General features: G+C 34.1%; 1 protein-coding gene across 1 annotated transcript in view; it reads right to left on the reverse strand.

Annotated features, from left to right (window-relative positions):
• Positions 1-1115: 1115 nt before the first annotated feature.
• The window catches only part of LOC117112212 (proto-oncogene tyrosine-protein kinase receptor Ret-like), a 36836-nt gene continuing 20203 nt past the window's right edge, over positions 1116-17748 (reverse strand). The window contains exons 2-8 of the mRNA XM_033255286.1: positions 10560-10618; positions 8658-8806; positions 7187-7301; positions 6303-6514; positions 2820-3075; positions 1663-1683; positions 1116-1447 (exon numbers count right to left, since the gene is read on the reverse strand). Of these exons, the coding sequence (XP_033111177.1) occupies positions 1116-1447; positions 1663-1683; positions 2820-3075; positions 6303-6514; positions 7187-7301; positions 8658-8806; positions 10560-10608 (1134 nt within the window). The 5' untranslated portion in view covers positions 10609-10618. The remainder of the gene's footprint in view (positions 1448-1662; positions 1684-2819; positions 3076-6302; positions 6515-7186; positions 7302-8657; positions 8807-10559; positions 10619-17748) is intronic.

Below are 17748 nucleotides of genomic sequence, written 5' to 3' on the forward strand. Positions count from 1 at the left end.
CTCCCCACACACACCTCTACACATATATTAATAAATTATTATTTTATAAAAATTAAAAATATATGTAACATACGTAAGTGATTCTTCATAATTTTATAGCAATATTATCAACGTGTGTTCTAAAGATTCTTTTAGATGGTCCTAGGTCAAGTGTACTGGTTGGCTTTCCGATATCAGCTCTGATGAACCATGACGGTAAACAAGAAATAAATACTGAATAACATCCTAATTTTACACTTGATTTTGGATCATGTAAAAGAACCTTCAAGACACACTTACCGTTTGGATCAAAGGAATTTATTCAATAATATTATCAACGACTTAATATCGATTAAACATATCGATACTAAAGATAGGAAAGAAACGTTTCTCCAATTTGATTTTAAAAAATGTATATACATATATATTAACTTAATATTTGTTAAGTACTGGAATCTGTGATTTTTTCCTTTAATGTTCAGATAAAATCCTAATTTAAATTTATCAGATTAGTTTGTTTTGTAACCATTATTGTAAACTTTTAAAAAAATTTAAGGACCTCTTTATGTAAAGGACCACTGTATAATCTCTTGTACATAAAAAGTTCAATATATGTAATTCGTAATTTAAGACACTGTGAGATGTTGTTTCTGGTTCTGGTATGGGCAAAGCTCCTAAGCAAATTTTCGTCAAACATTCTTTGTGTCCCCAGGCTTTTCCCACATACAGCCCACTGAGACACAAGAGCAAAAAAAAAACAAAAAACAAAAAACAAAAAACACAAAAAATACAAAAAAACAAAAAAAAACAAAACAATTACAAATGAATGGGATAAAAGTTCATTTATTTAAAATGGTGAATAAATGACAAAGATATATTCAAAATAATATTACAGAAAGTCAGTTGTAAAAACATTTTGATTTTTTTCCCTCCGGAAGCTTGGCTTTAAAAATGGATATAATTTTCATGTTTCCTTTTTTTTTCATAATTTTGAAAAATTTAGAAGGGCCCGGGACGCCACTGCAGACTATATAGACCAGATAAGTAGAAAACTCACAATCTCATTTTGTTTTTAAATTTATTTATTCTGGTTTATTATTAAAACATTTTGATTTTGCAGCACAAACTGAATTGCATCAACATTTACAAGGGTAAAAAAAAACAATAGGAATCAGAAACACAAAAATAATTAATAACAATCTCATGAACCTTTCAGTTCGACTTTGCGAAGTAAATTTTTTTTTTCCAAAACAAAAATACTCACCAACACAGTCTTGGGGACATATATTAAAATCCATCCTCTCCAGTTCATCACAGGTGTCATCTGGACACGTCTTCGGATCACTGGAACACGTTATAAAGTTGTCTGCTACAGTCCAAATACATCCTGATTCTTTGGCGCCCAGTCCACAGCGGCCTGTGCACAAGTCACGTGTATTGTGTTCTGAATTTGAACATGATTGTGAACCTGTGAATAAGAACCAATTATGTGCTGTACTGTACTTATTATAATTTTTTTTTAAATAAAACACATTATTGGAATGTGAGCATGTTAACCACTAACCCACAATTAGTAATTTAAAAAAATCACGTTTCAAGCTAAATTATGTCGAATACAGGAATATCTGACATAATACAATTTTCGATACTTGTGTTGAATTTAATTGATCAAGAATTACTTACCACAGTGTTCTTTTCTGACTTCTGCAAGAAATAAAAATGAATACAATACTAAAGCAAACTTTCAGTGATCTGGTAATGCAGAATTTTATGTTATTCTTTTTCTATTGGAAACAAATAAAACCCGGTGTTTTTTCCTAGGCACAATGATTGAAGTGGACAACTCCAGCAAAAACTCCAATAAGCAGGATGCTTCAGCATGATGCGAATACCAAATAGTAAATATATAGATTAATGAAATATAACAGAAGTGGACTTGGACCAAGAGTAGGAAAAATAGGAATAAAATCGATATTTATCCCATTATCAGTACGCAACTTGCTGATTCCTAGACTTGCCACAAGTCCCTTATTATATTATTATTATTATTATTATTATTATTATTATTATTATTATTATTATTATTATTATTATTATTATTCATTCTGGACAGCGCCACTAACGAGTAAGTTAATTTAGCGACGAAATAAGCCTAATCCGAAAAATAGGAATAAAATCGATATTTATCCCATTATCAGTACGCAACTTGCTGATTCCTAGACTTGCCACAAGTCCCTTATTATATTATTATTATTATATTATTATTATTATTATTATTATTATTATTATTATTATTATTATTATTATTATTATTATTCATTCTGGACAGCGCCACTAACGAGTAAGTTAATTTAGCGACGAAATAAGCCTAATCCGAAAAAAAAAATCGAGTATGGGACGCCAATTAAATTAGGCAAGGCGCGCACTAAGCGCATAATAAAGAGTGAGTAACCAAAAATTAGGGCCGGCAGCCCAGGCTAGCTGATTCCAAGTGGTGGCTCCAGAAATTTGCACACAGGGGTTCCGACATGTCTAACAGAGGGGTCAAAACCAAGGTGCTAATTACAGCATCGTCAGGGTCCCGGAATAAAAAAAAAACAGTCTTGGTATAGTTTATTTGAAGCCTTTTATGGCTTAGTATGACCCAAATTGTGCTTTCAGACCATATGATAATATCAGTTTCTAATATTATTAAAAAACTGGCAATTAAAATAACGTTATTTAGATGTAGGCTTGTTGTTATTTTTGGTCGTCGGACGACGGGGGTTCAGGTATGTCCGACTGGGGAATGCCCTCCCTGTCCTCTAAATGTTTCCCTACTGCCCATACCATGCACTCACCTCCTTTTAACTTTACGGTGTCTTCGAACTTCCACTGCTTACCCAACAGAGTGTCCTCCACGAATATACGAATTGAAATCCTTGTTTTTGTATTGCGTAACTTAGATATACGAAAGGTATTTTGAACGTAGACGATTGCAGATGAAGGTGTGATATTTAAAAACCCTTCCAGTTCCTTGGAATCTACAGTCTCAAGTCTGTATACAAGCTTAGAAGAAGATGCATAGATGACGTCAGTAACTCTAGGTTGAAAAATCTGGGGAAATACGAATATAATTTCAACCATGTGCCACATAAGCGTAAATATTGTGAAAAGGTATTGTAATATTTTAACACAATATACGAAATGACGTTCCTATTTAGCGCTATGAGGTACGCTTTCGAGCGCTCCATCAACAACGTTTAACAAATGATGATGATGATGATAATAATAATGATGGTAATGTTTAGAGACTTTTATAGCGCAAAGTACATGGTCTCTATGCGCAGAACAAGAAAAAACAAAGCTATCCTAGGCTGCACAGAAACTAAAAGTCAGAAGCGACAGACAATTGCAGAAGAGCCAACACCGCTGCCATCGTTTTCCTGCAATTTGAGACCACTAGCAATTAAGCAGCAGTTGGCAAGATCACCACTCACAGATGCTGTAATGGTGTTGGGTAATTATATAGGCTATCAAAAATATGAAAATAACAAAAGAAAAAATTACAAGGTTTGAAAATGGTGTGTTTTAAGTCTTAATTTAAATACCGCAAGGGAGGTTGATTCACGAATGGTACTGGGAAGTGCGTTCCAAAGTTTAGGAGCTGTAGAGCTTGACGTAGATCTAAGAGTTCTACTGCATGATGTTGACCGGAGCTGAATGAGTTCCTTAAGGTAAAATGGCAAGGAATTATAAAGGTTTTGTAAGTAAAGACAAGAATTTTAAATGCAATACGTTGTCGTACTGGAAGCCAGTGAAGTGATCTGAGTATAAGGGTAATGTGATGTCTTTTAGGAATTTGTTTAATAAGGCAAACTGCAGAATTGAATTGGTGTTGTATTTTCTTGATCATCGAGTTTGGTAATCCACAAAGGAATCCATTACGGTAGTCAATCCGGGACGTAACCAAAGCATGTACAAGCTTGGATGCAGCATCTTCATTTAAGAAACGTCTAATGTGCCTGATGTTTCTGATATGATAGGAGGCAGATTTGCAGATGTATTTAAGATGTTGTTCTAGCGTCATGGAAGAATAGAAAATGACTCCAATATTTCGAGATGTAGTGGATGAGAAGATGGTGGTGTTACCAACACTAATTCTGACATCAGTTGGCAAGTTTTTACAATAGCGCAAGTGGAAAAATAGAGCTTCTGCCTTGCTAAGGTTGAAACAGAGCTTATTTGATACTAACCATGACTGGACATCTACTAGACATGCTTCTATAGACTTCACTGCTTCGTCAAGTAACTGAGATTTAAATGATATATGAAGTTGGATGTCATCAGCATATATATGGTATTTGCATGCATGTTTGGAGATTATTTGACTAAGTGGACGAACGTAGGTAAGGAAAAGTATTGGTCCTAAAGTGGAACATTGAAGTACACCACAATAGAGATTTTCAGGGGCAGATACCGAAGTAGAAACACGAAGTGATTGTTTTCTAGATGTTAGATAGGAGCAAAACCATTCAAGCGCTTTTCCTGAGAAGCCAATTTCGTCAAGTCTATTGATGAGAATTGTATGGTCGATGGTGTCAAATGCAGCTGATAGATCTAAGTATATGCAAAAACACAGAGTCCTTTGTCTAGAGCATACATAACATCGTCATTGATCTTTATAATTGTTGTTTCTGTACTGTAAATGATGATAATTGATGATTGATAATTGATGATTGACGACTAATGACTGATGATGATGATAATGATGATGTTGATGATGATGATTGATAACTGATGATGATGATGATGACGATGATGACTGATGTTGATGATTGATAATCATAATTGATGATGATGATGTTGATTTTGATGATGATAATTACAAAAATTATGTTTTTGACGACGACGATGATAGTAAAAATAACAATAATAATAATATAAGAATAACAATAGCAACAGTAATAATGATAACGATAATAATAATAATAATAATAATAATAATAAAATTAATAATAATCATTAAAAAAACCCTAATAATAAAAATAATAATATTAATAATACAATATTAAACCTAATAATAAACTTTATAATAAATTTAAAATTAAACATAAAAATACAAATATTTTTTTTATATAATTGATTACCCGGCTATAATTCAGTGCTTTTCGATAGACAATTTTCTGGTGAGACGGTACACTGACTAGCTCCATCTGCAGACTTTCGATTGAAATATGAATTAAGTTGATCTTTTTAATGCCAACAGAACTGCGCCCTACACGGGTCCTTACAATGAAATCAATCGCACCATCGGAACTAATGTGGTAAGGTATTGTCTTTTTGACCACCAGGAGCAGGACCTGTCTCTTATACACATCTAGATGTGTATAAGAGACAGGGGCTAGGTAGTGAATCATGGTAGATGATTATGGCCATGTAGGATGGTATGGCATAGACCATACATGGTGGATTACAGAAATGTAGGATGGTACGGCATAGACCATGAATGGTAGGTGATATGGCCATGTAGGATGATATGGCATAAACCATGAATGGTAAATGATCACAGCCATGTAGGATGATGGTATGGCACAGACCATGCATGGTGGATGATTACAGTCATGTAGGATGGTACAGCATATACCATGAATAGTAGGTGATCATGGCAATGTAGGATAGTACGACGTTTGCAGGATGATGGCACAGTATAGCATCTGTCTCTTATACACATCTAGATGTGTATAAGAGACAGGTCTTACATTGTATGGTCGATGGTGTCAAATGCAGCTGATAGATCTAAGTATATGCAAAAACACAGAGTCCTTTGTCTAGAGCATACATAACATCGTCATTGATCTTTATAATTGTTGTTTCTGTACTGTAAATGATGATAATTAATGATTGATAATTGATGATTGACGACTAATGACTGATGATGATGATAATGATGATGATGATGTTGATGATGATGATTGATAACTGATGATGATGATGATGACGATGATGACTGATGTTGATGATTGATAATCTTAATTGATGATGATGATGTTGATTTTGATGATGATAATTACGAAAATTATGTTTTTGACGACGACGATGATAGTAAAAATAACAATAATAATATTATAAGAATAGCAATAGCAACAGTAATACTGATAACGATAATAATAATAATAATAATAATAATAATAATAATAATAATAAACTTAATAATAATCATAAAAAACCCTAATAATAAAAATAATAACATTAATAATACAATATTAAACCTAATAATAAACTTTATAATAAATTTAAAATTAAACATAAAAATACAAATATTTTTTTATATAATTGATTACCCGGCTATAATTAAGTGCTTTTCGATAGACAATTTTCTGGTGGGACGGTACACTGACTAGTTCCATCTGCAGACTTTCGATTGAAATATGAATTAAGTTGATCTTTTTAATGTCAGCAGAACTGCGCCCCACACGGGTCCTTACAATGAAATCAATCACACCATCGGAACTAATGTGGTAAGGTATTGTCTTTTTGATCACCAGGAGCAGGACTAGAAAAAAAGCAAACATTCTATATTGATGATGTAATGCAAAATAATTATAAATAGAGAATTGAACGCCAATTAAATAATATGGTATGGCGCGCATTGAGCACTTACTTACAATTGACATTTACAGAGTTCCAATCAAATTAAAACCACGCACACTATTTATTATTTAATGATGATGATAATAATAATAATAAAAAATAATAATAATAATAAATAATAATAATAATAATAACAATAACAATAACAATAACAATAACAACAACAATAATAATAATAATTATAATAACAACAACAACAACAACAACAACAACAACAACAATAACAATAACAATAATAATAATAATAATAATAATAATAATAATAATAATAATAATAATAATAACTGGCACTAACTTGGATTTGGAATATCTTTTGTGTTATTTTCCCCTTAACGTCGTTTTCTTAATTGTTCTCTACTTTCCTAATTGTCTAAGTTCCCTTTAAGGAGGTAGGTTTTATTAACAAAATAATAATAATAATAATAACAAAATAATAATAATAATAATAATAATAATAATAATAATATTACCTACAGTATAATGATTATGATAATAGCCCCAGTATAATAAATAGAATATTAACCTTAATGATACTTAATAATTGACAATTATTGCGTTATATTAATAACTATACCTGGTCGGTTGCCAACTGTTGAATATTGTAAATCAAAATACGCCTGTAACTGAGATGGTCGGACGACGCAGGTTGTTTTTTGAGATGTAATGTTTAGTCTCACAACTACAGAGTCCTTCAAAATAATGGATAAAAGACATATTTATTTTATTATTTATTTATATGTTTACTTATGCCCATGGACCAAAGATTGCCAATAGCGATATTTAGCACTGTCTGCAGCATAGGTGACAATCCTTTTAACAAAATATAATACTGTATATAAATCAAGTCTCATGAAATTTAATCTTTGTCCACATTATCAAATATTAAGTGACAAATCTGTATATGGGCATGGTGTTGTCATATTACACCCAAATATGGGCATATCACTTTTATTTGTGGCATAGCATGTGATAGTATGAACAGCGATTTAAACGTACGTAGTGCAGTCATTTTGGTCGCCTGGATAGCCTATGTATTGTATTGTATTGTAAGGTGGGAGGTCGGGTGGTAAAGTGTAGGCCTAAGGGGAGCAGTCAGTGATACGGTTTATAATTAAGCCCAAATTAAAACCCCCGTCTCGCCTATTTAGCACAGGCCCCACATTGTCCGAGCAAAGAACTCATCCCCGGTAGAGATTAAACGCCGAGAAAAACCACAATTCGTATTTTCTACATAATTAGCAGACTCCAAAATCGATTAAATAAGCCTTTAAAACCCCTTAATTGTCATATTTTTCCCCTGGAACATTTTCGAGAGATTTTGAGCGTCGCCCGACCACGCTCCTTGTTTTTTGTTGGGGACATCGCCCTCGGGCAAATCATGGCGCCACCACTGTTAAATAATACTACAAGACCCTTTAAAATGTGGATACGGTTGTAAAATATAAGTTGGACAAACAGGCAACTCACCTCTGTCCTGTTGAGATAGAGAAATGACACTTTAGGTAAGAAAATTGGCCTTCGTTTTCTCTGACATTTTAATCTTCTTTTGCAAGATTATTATTTCCATTATGAGTTGCAAAGATTGAGGAGAAAAATCCAGTTATATTATGTTATATGCCCCCACTACAAAATGTTATGTCACAAATTTGCGTGATGTGATAACATATATATATTTGTCACATACAATTTGACAGATGTTTATATGTTACTAAATTAATACCCTTGTGGTCATATTAGTAACACAACTAATCACTGTGAGTTCCACTTATAGGTGCATATTTCCATACGTTTGTGTGACTATGTGTCTGTGGTAGGCCTCTGTGTCTATGTTTTATTGGTCAAATTTTGTCTATGTATGGGTGTGTTTATATGTGTTTGTGTGCCTTGACCTACGTGTATATCTGTCTATGTATGTGTATGTTTATTAGTGTATGTGTGTATGTGTTTGTATAATAGAAATGATGATTATTAGGGTTGGTCCAGACTTAAAAATAAATCATAATGTGATTCACAGTATTAGTCCTTTACGCAATATAACAACTCACCTTTAAGCGGTTCTCTAAGACAGTGACGTTAATTCTGTTAAATGATAATGATGGATCGGTGGAATGCGTGGGACAGTTTCTGAAGCCCTGGCGTGATTGGTATTGAGCTCCGGCCGGAAACGTTGTATTAGTGTATTGATCTGAAACACCTAGAAAATAGGTTCTATGATTAATTTTCTTCCTCTACTGATTAGCACCGTATAATTGGCACTAAGAATGTGTGCTTAGACCTATTATATTAAACACGCTGTGCGCTAGTTCATTGTAGTTCAAAATTGTATATGAATGTTTTGTCATATACCTTGACATTCTTCTGGTTATGCGCATTTGTAACTAAAATACGGCTAAAGATCTGACCACACTATAAAATTATGTGACAAATCTGTTTGATGCGGCAGTATATAGGTACGATGATGTCATATTACACCTAACAGTCACATCATATATATTTGTCACAAAATTTGATAGTGTGGACGTAGGTTAAACCTGAACTTTTTTATGTAGAGTAGCACGCTCGTTGTTGACCGCCTAAAGCCACTGGTCAGACGGCCACTTTAATGTCTGCGTTGACCACTTTCATTAGTCTGGCGCGATGACCTATTGACGGCGGAAATATTAAATATCTGCAATACCTTACTTCATGATAAGATGGATAATCAATAGGGCTTAGAATGATTGCGTTCTTTGCGCAATTTATTTATCTGATAATTGTAAAATATATTGTGGTAATTCTATAAGTGATTTATAAATTAAGAATTTGCAAGAGTGAAAAATGATCCCAGTCAGGAATCGACCCCGTTACCATTTACATGCTGTCTTAAATATGCAGAAGCATTGACATTTGCATGTTATCTATAATATTATGCAGAGGCCTTAACACAAACTGTGCCATTAGATCTTTTCGAATACGATTAGAAGCATCTAGTTTCATACTCATATATGCCTGTGTGGAGCTACATATATTCTTGACTAAATATTCGAAAAAAAAGCTTTTTAATTAAGTAATACAATATGTCATTGTAGCATACTGTCTCTTTATACAGATAGACTGAAGTTTTCCAGTTGCGTATCTAGGAGTCGTGAAAAGGGGAATTAGATGTGTAAGTGTAAGGGGACGGACGCTTGCTTGAAAAATTAACTATTTGAGCGTAATGTTTTGCTTCGACATTTCCAAGGTGGAGGGGAGTGACCTTTTGATTTAGGTGTGGGAGGGGGTTGCGCAGCCGAGCACCCCTGGATACGCCACTGAGTATTTTTTTGCACGCGTAGCCAACCTCTATATAGGCCTATTAATAGCGATCTGAACAAATATGGACAAACACTACACAGAATTCAGAGGGTTCTCGTAAATCATTAACTAAACACTCGACAGCTAAAATAACCACAAGATACTTTGGATTTTATCTACGTCTGTTCTAAAGGTACATATTTGCTCACGTGCGGTTCGATAATTTCACAAATTTACACAGTTTGGAGTTCTGATACTCGACAAAATAGTACTGTATAATGTTTTTATATGTTCGGTTATTTTTGTTTTACGTAAACGTGAGCAATGAACGATGATGTTATCGTCATCTTTCTATTTGCTATACAAGGTACTACATGAGTGGTTTGAAGAGGTTTACTAATGGATTGCCGAACTTGTTTGTCGTTGACTCTTGTGATAGGATAGCAATGCTTTTGCAAATATTCACCCGACTAAATGTTGACATCCAATTCACACACACACACACACAATGACCAGTAGAAAAATTACGAAGAGATATCAGTAATGAAAAACAGTGTAGATTGTTGTGTTTCGGAAACTAGAAAAACACAATTTCTGCTGAAGTCATCGAAATCAACTTAAACATAAGAGTACCATGTTACTCTTCAAGCTATTAAAACAGAGGACATATTTACCGATTTTGAAGAGGATGACCAAAAATGCAGCTCTAACAAACGAGGACATGCTTGATTACCTATAAAGTGATTGAAAAAATAAAAGTTATGAAAATTTATCATGATCGCATAAATAGGCCTAATATAATAATAAAAATACTCAGTAAAGTATAAATAATTAATAATTAAATAACAAAAATGAATATTATTGTTAACAGTAATGATAACATAAACAAATAGTAATAGCTAGACTTACTTTGTCCTCATTGACATAATGAAAACTGACGTTGAAATTATAGTTAACAAATATTTATCCAAAAAAAAAACAAACCCGAAGCCACCAAGTCGTGAACAGGGCTGCAATGGTACTGAAGGGTAAAGTGGATAGCTCTAACTATTGCACCATAGAACCCGACCTTGTTGACCAAAGTGCAGGGTAAAACATCCTTTGCAGAATTATAGGAAAACGGGGTAGAAAAAGTAAAATAGCATTTCTGATGTCTTTTGAAAAGCAAAAATAAGAGTACTCCTGGTCGTGGAACCAGTTCAAAATCATTTACAGCCTATGTCTATTATTTAGGTAAAGTGCATTTATATGAGTGGAGGTAGCGAAATGCATAAGTGTATGAGTGTACTAACTTATATATTTTATGTACACACATGTCAAGTATTGCAATAGCAAATATATTACTGTCACTATGTATAAGTGTCAATCCCTTTTACACATACTTATGACACTTAATGCTCTACCTAATCTAATACTCGTTATGGCTTAGTGAGTGAAGTTGTTTTTTTTTTTCACCAAAAAAAAAAAAAAAAAAAAAATCTGTCATATGACAGGACTTACATCGATAACTCTGTGTAGGCAAATATTTTAATCCAGACAAGCAAGACGGAGCCTCTAAATGGACATAGTTACACAAAATATTAAACCATTTCGAGGGAACGAATTGATATTTCGAGGGAACGAATTGATATTTCGAGGGAACGTGCATGCGCCAAACGGTCGTCAGCCGACGTCATGCCATAGAGTATCTCGCATTGCGAAGACGCGCGCACTAAACGGATCGGGTTTGGTTTGTTTGCTTTTTTTTTTGTTTTCAATAACAATATGATGATCCGCTCAGATAGAACCGCAATCAGCCAACGTCGCCGCTCGTCAAACGCTCACCGCGGAGAGCGGACAGTGGATTCATTGGCAAATGGTCTTGCGACGCAGATTTTTGTGATAATTATCAGAACGGATAGTAATATATACATAGTGACAAGTATATTTTAAAGAAATAGAAAGTTGGTCATTATATGATAGATGCCGAGTGGAAAACAACTCCTTTATTTATAAGACTGATAACATTTTGATATATCCCCATCTGACAAAACAAATTAATTATTGATTTACGTAATCATATTTATCATGTCAGTGGTTATTGAACGTGACCTCGGTAAGTTTGTAAGATATGTCAATTCCCTGCTGTCAGATTTCTTGAAATAGATTTTTGTAAGCTATATTTTATTCTTAATAATAACATCGATTAAAAAGATTATCGGTGAGAGGTCAATTCAGTGTTTTTTCCTTCAAGGCATAATTACTCAAGCGCATTTTTGTTTTTCTATTTTTATAGATAATCAGGGAATTGCATTTGAAGGCAAATATAATTTAATGTAGAATTATATAGCTTCACTGGAACTCTTTAGTAGGCTCTGTATAGGATTAGGCCTATGATTTTGTAAAAGTGAAATAGGTATTATCCTGTTCTAAATTAACTGGTAGAAAGTTTTTATGTGCCAGATCATACTAATTACAATCTTTATTTTCCAATTAAATATATTTGAATAGTATGTCTGTAAGCTCGATCTCCTTTTTTTTTTTATCAAGATAGCAATAAATAAAAAACTTCAAAATATAGAAATTCACCAGGCCAACTGAAGAGATTATTTAAATGCTGTATTGCAGAAGACGCGGAATCAGATGAGTTTATCGGCAATCTAATACGATTCTGCAACATTGCGAGGTACCTAAATAACATTTTGAATCACTAGAACTAACAAATCATCTAATAGATAGGGCCTATTAAAATAGGCCTTTATATTTTGATGAATATCGAACTTGTTGAATCTGCAGAAATTAAACATCGTGGTAAATCAAGAGGAAACTACCTTTTTGTTAGCAAAACTTGAAACAATTTCAAGGAAATTCCTTCAATTTGATTTATTGTTGTATCTGGATTCTTCTCTTATTGAATTTCAATCCTAGGGTGAATAGCATTTGCTCATATTGAATCATCTATCTTGCATCTATTTTCAAAAATGCGTACGTAATTATCTCTTTCCACTCAAGAAAAAGGCCTTCAGCTACCTTTGTACAAAAAAAAAGTTCGTGTAACGCTACAATACTCGGATTATTCATACATGAAAAAAAAAAAACTCTTCTTTCGGTGCGCGAGGTCACAGAGTCAACTCTTAATGGATTTGGATTTGGATTTTTCAATGTTTAACATCACAGCAGGGATAGAAAGTTAAAAATAGTGGGTGATCGGGAGACAATCTGCTTTAGGCTATTGGAAGAGTATGCTGTGTACTTTAAAGTACACATGGGCCTTGTTGCATCATTGGATCAACAGCATTAACATCTAATCAGTTGAGACACAAGAGGTAGCCACTGTGGAGATATCTTGGTCTTCGGTTCAATTCCCTTCTCTGCTCTCTTTGTGTTTCAGCTGAAGGGCTGAAATACAAGTTCCCATAGCGCACCGTCTTTCGAATGGGAATTTTAAGCCGATGGTCCCTTGTCCAATATGGCCCATGTCAACTTTTAAAGAACGCAGAAAACTCTTTGGAAAATTGTAAGGAAATGTCTCCCGGTGTAGTGCCTAATCACCACCAAAAGTACCTCTCTGGAAATAAGTCTTCTTCTGACTTTTGTTTGTTATCCTTGGAATAAATCCATTCCAATCCAGAGGTGGAATGAGCCGTAGACTAAAAGGAAATGATCAATCACGATCCAGCGCACACGCAGTGGCTACTTCCAGTTTAACCGCCTGAGCTAAGCTGCTCTCTCGAATGTACTCAATGGATGCTGTAGGCCTATCAATATCCCTGCATTTACTTATGTAGGCCTACGTATTAAATATGTACCTGGTTGTTCCATTCCTTTTTTTTAAATATTTGTTCTTTGTGTTATATTAATTTTATGTCAAGAGGTTCCCACTTTCGTGTTGGGCTCTCGGTCCATGGTTTCCTCTTGGACAGTTTTCTTGAATTATTAGTAAATAGATAGATAAATAAATAAATTAATCAATACAAACAAAACAACCACAATGACGTCATACAACACCGTAGGCCTATTTTGCAACATCAAGAATCATAGCACTGAAGGACGATATTTGAACGTAAACATAATTAAAGTAAATAACGCACGCCACATTACATTCTCCTTACTACGGTTCATCAGGCACAACATAATATCAGCATGTCTTACTTTACCGATCCGCAGATGACTTCAATTAATAATGTAGAGAAAATTGACATATCATATGTACCGGTATGCTTTGGCTTAGTAAAGTCCTAGAGAAAATACAAGTACAAGAATTCATAATTTTGAATACGGTAAACCTAACATGTAAAATGGCAATTTTCAAGCTACAGATTCAAGTGGTTCTCATATATGCTGACTTCATTGGTCTATTCTAACCGTCAGTGATTGCCGATAATAAATGTGTCACATTGAATGGTCTGGATGTTTATATTTTACTAGGTATGAAATATACTGTCCCAAAATGACGTAGAACAATTTTAACATGTGATGGTTTTTATTTTCCAAATAAGTTTTGATTTTTATTTTCCAAATAAGTTTTACTCTATACCAGTTATACTATTTATTTAATAATTTATTATACAGGGTATAGCTCAAATACTCAAACAAAACCTGCTCAAAACATTTTCTCCTTGGTCGTGGGATAGATAATTAACCATACACACAACAACTTCACTAGTTATACGAGTGTTCAGCACTACAAATTCCATTCCTAATCATTCACCTCCTACATGTAGGCCTACCCATTTACTCTTGGGTAAAAAGAGGCAACCGTAGATAAAGTATCTTGCCCAAGCCGCAAACAGTTTGACCAGGGTCGGTCACGAACCCATGACTTCACGATTGGAATTCCATCGCCTTAACCACAGCGCCACACGAGTGTCAAAATAATATTTTACATATTGTAAAAAATATTGTTTGTATATCACCGACAATAAACTTACAACTCAGTTAAATTATGCTGCTTAATGAGTCGCATCTTGAGGTCCCTTTTGACCGTGTGACCCATAGGCCTCTATTTTACTGAGCATCTGAGCACAGCGGTATATCAAGTAATTTAGCGATTCAAATGGGAATTTAAACTCATTCAATGAGAAGCGTTCAGTTGCTAATATCTGAGCGAAACTGATGAAGATTAGGCTGCTTAGCACGCTAATTTCTCCAATTCATTTAAGTACACGTATTTCGTAAATTGAAGTTCAGATACGCGTAGGCCTATTCATCCGATGTGTACTGTCTTGCATAATGATAAATAAGTATTAAACCGGGTCATGCTTTGAATTCAATACTTTACAAAATTGTCTAGCTGTGTCACGTGGTTTTCCACGTGTGGATATCCAGGTTACGCTTTAATTCATGTTTCTAACTGTTAGACATATAACCATCCAGAATTTATGTGATTCACTTTAAAGCTATTGTAACAGAATATGCACGTCTGCGTTTTGCTATAGGGGCCTATAGGATCCTATAGGCCCTAGGATCCTATAGGATTCTATAGGTTTTTCGCCAATAGGTTCCTATAGGATCCTATAGGATTCTAAAGTGGCCTATAGGATCCTATACGCCTATAGGATCCTATAGGGACCTATAGGATCCTATAGGCCCCTATAGGATCCTATAGGCGTATAGAATCCTATAGGATCCTATAGGAACCTATTGGCGAAAAACCTATAGAATCCTATAGGAATTTGTCCTATAGAATCCTATAGGATTTTGTCCTATAGCATCCTATAGGATCCTATAGGATATTTTTGCCAGGGTTCAAATGGGAATTTAAACTCATTCAATGAGAAGCGTTCAGTTGCTAATATCTGAGCGAAACTGATGAAGATTAGGCTGCTTAGCACGCTAATTTCTCCAATTCATTTAAGTACACGTATTTCGTAAATTGAAGTTCAGATACGCGTAGGCCTATTCATCCGATGTGTACTGTCTTGCATAATGATAAATAAGTATTAAACCGGGTCATGCTTTGAATTCAATACTTTACAAAATTGTCTAGCTGTGTCACGTGGTTTTCCACGTGTGGATATCCAGGTTACGCTTTAATTCATGTTTCTAACTGTTAGACATATAACCATCCAGAATTTATGTGATTCACTTTAAAGCTATTGTAACAGAATATGCACGTCTGCGTTTTGTGATTCGACTAGGCTATCGTTTTCACTAAAGCCCGCTGTCCTGCTAATGTCCACTTGTAGCGACATTACAAAAAACATATTCGCTTGTTTTCTCTTATTACTTGGTGATTAGTTGCTACTATCTGTCTTAGTCAATACAATACATTTTTAAACCCTGCGTTGTTGCGACGACAGGTAAGCTTGGATAAATATTCTTCACGCCATAAACCGAAGCAATTTCTATATAAATGTGTACAGAGAAATTCGTCATGGAAACAATAGGCCTATACATCATGTTTTCAGTCAAAACGAATAAAACAATATACTTATTTGTAGGACAACAATCACTTGGTATTCACTCAAATAATGATGCAATACAGGAAACGAATATTTCGTCTTGTCCTAAAGACTTCATCAGTCTAAGTGATTGAAAGCTGGCTAATGCAGATCAGATAACAACAAACAGTCGGCATTAAGGACACAGATTTGGTATTGAAGGTTCTTTTAAAAACATTGTTTTAGGTACGGGAAATATTGATGTTGATGGGGAGACCGGGGTCAGTTGTTACAAATTGTACATATTGCTCCTTAATTACGTAATTGAATGAGACAAACACACCATTTTTATTCTAATGCAAGAACAGTATATTGGTTATAAAACGAAGCAATTACAACTGTCATATATCAATCCGTTAATTAATCTTTAATTAATTAATTAATGAAGTAGATCAACTGTAACAAATTACCCCTGGTCCGGGGTATATTGTTACACCATGTGGGGCAAGTTGTTACATTGTACAAACTAGATAAAATGTTTAAAACATGCAAACAAACATGCTTTAAAGTGTATAAAAGAGACAACAATAGTATTATTCTCTCCTTATGGTTAACTGTAAGACCGCACTATAATGCATTTTAGCTACTCAACAAAACAGTCAATCAGAAATGTCCATTTCTTCTTCTTTACAATGATCGCACGTGTAAAGTGCGCCCCCTTCGGTACACTCGCTATGTGACCATCCTTGTTACAGTAACTTACCCGTAACAACTTACCCCACGTGCTATTTTTATATTGAAACACAGATAGTTCTGCCTGTAGGCAGAAATGTGTGGTAATGACCTATGAAAGTGTTAGGTAATGCCGGCCATGCTTCACATAAATATATAAACTTTCTTTATCAATCTACATGAGGGAAAGCTATTACAGAAACGGTTTGTCATGAAAAATTTACTTTTGGGGTACAAAAACAAAATTTTGCTTACATTTCCTGTCAGGCATTCGGATCGTCACGCTACGGCCGGCGGTGATGGATCTTACAGCGCCCTATATGACACCGGTTATACCTCCCTCTTCTTTTCCTATTTGGGGAAAAGACCACTGTAACAATCTACCCCTGTAACAACTGACCTACCTGTCTCCCCTACCTGTTTTCGGTCGGTTTATACAGTGTTTATAAAGCTAACGTTTTAAAAAATCTTAACAAGTGGAACAATAGGTCGCTCTTTACACTTTTTTAACACAGAAAAATATGAGAAAATGGTTTTAATTCTTTTTTTCCAAAAATCAAATTATTATAATTGTACATGAAAAGGAATCTTTTTTATACCATAACCTATTTTTATATGATGTAAAATATTGATGTTGATGAGCGATACATGCTGTAAATTGTACTACTGAATTGACGAATAAAAGTGGGATGAACCCACAGAAGAGAAAAAAAAAAGACACAGGTTGATTAAGATATAAAATAATAAAGACTCATGGATATGGTATGTG

This window comes from Anneissia japonica, unplaced genomic scaffold (assembly GCF_011630105.1).
Source record: "Anneissia japonica isolate Jap-2015-1 unplaced genomic scaffold, ASM1163010v1 scaffold287992_len753583_cov170, whole genome shotgun sequence".
In the NCBI taxonomy this organism is placed as follows: domain Eukaryota; kingdom Metazoa; phylum Echinodermata; class Crinoidea; order Comatulida; family Comatulidae; genus Anneissia; species Anneissia japonica.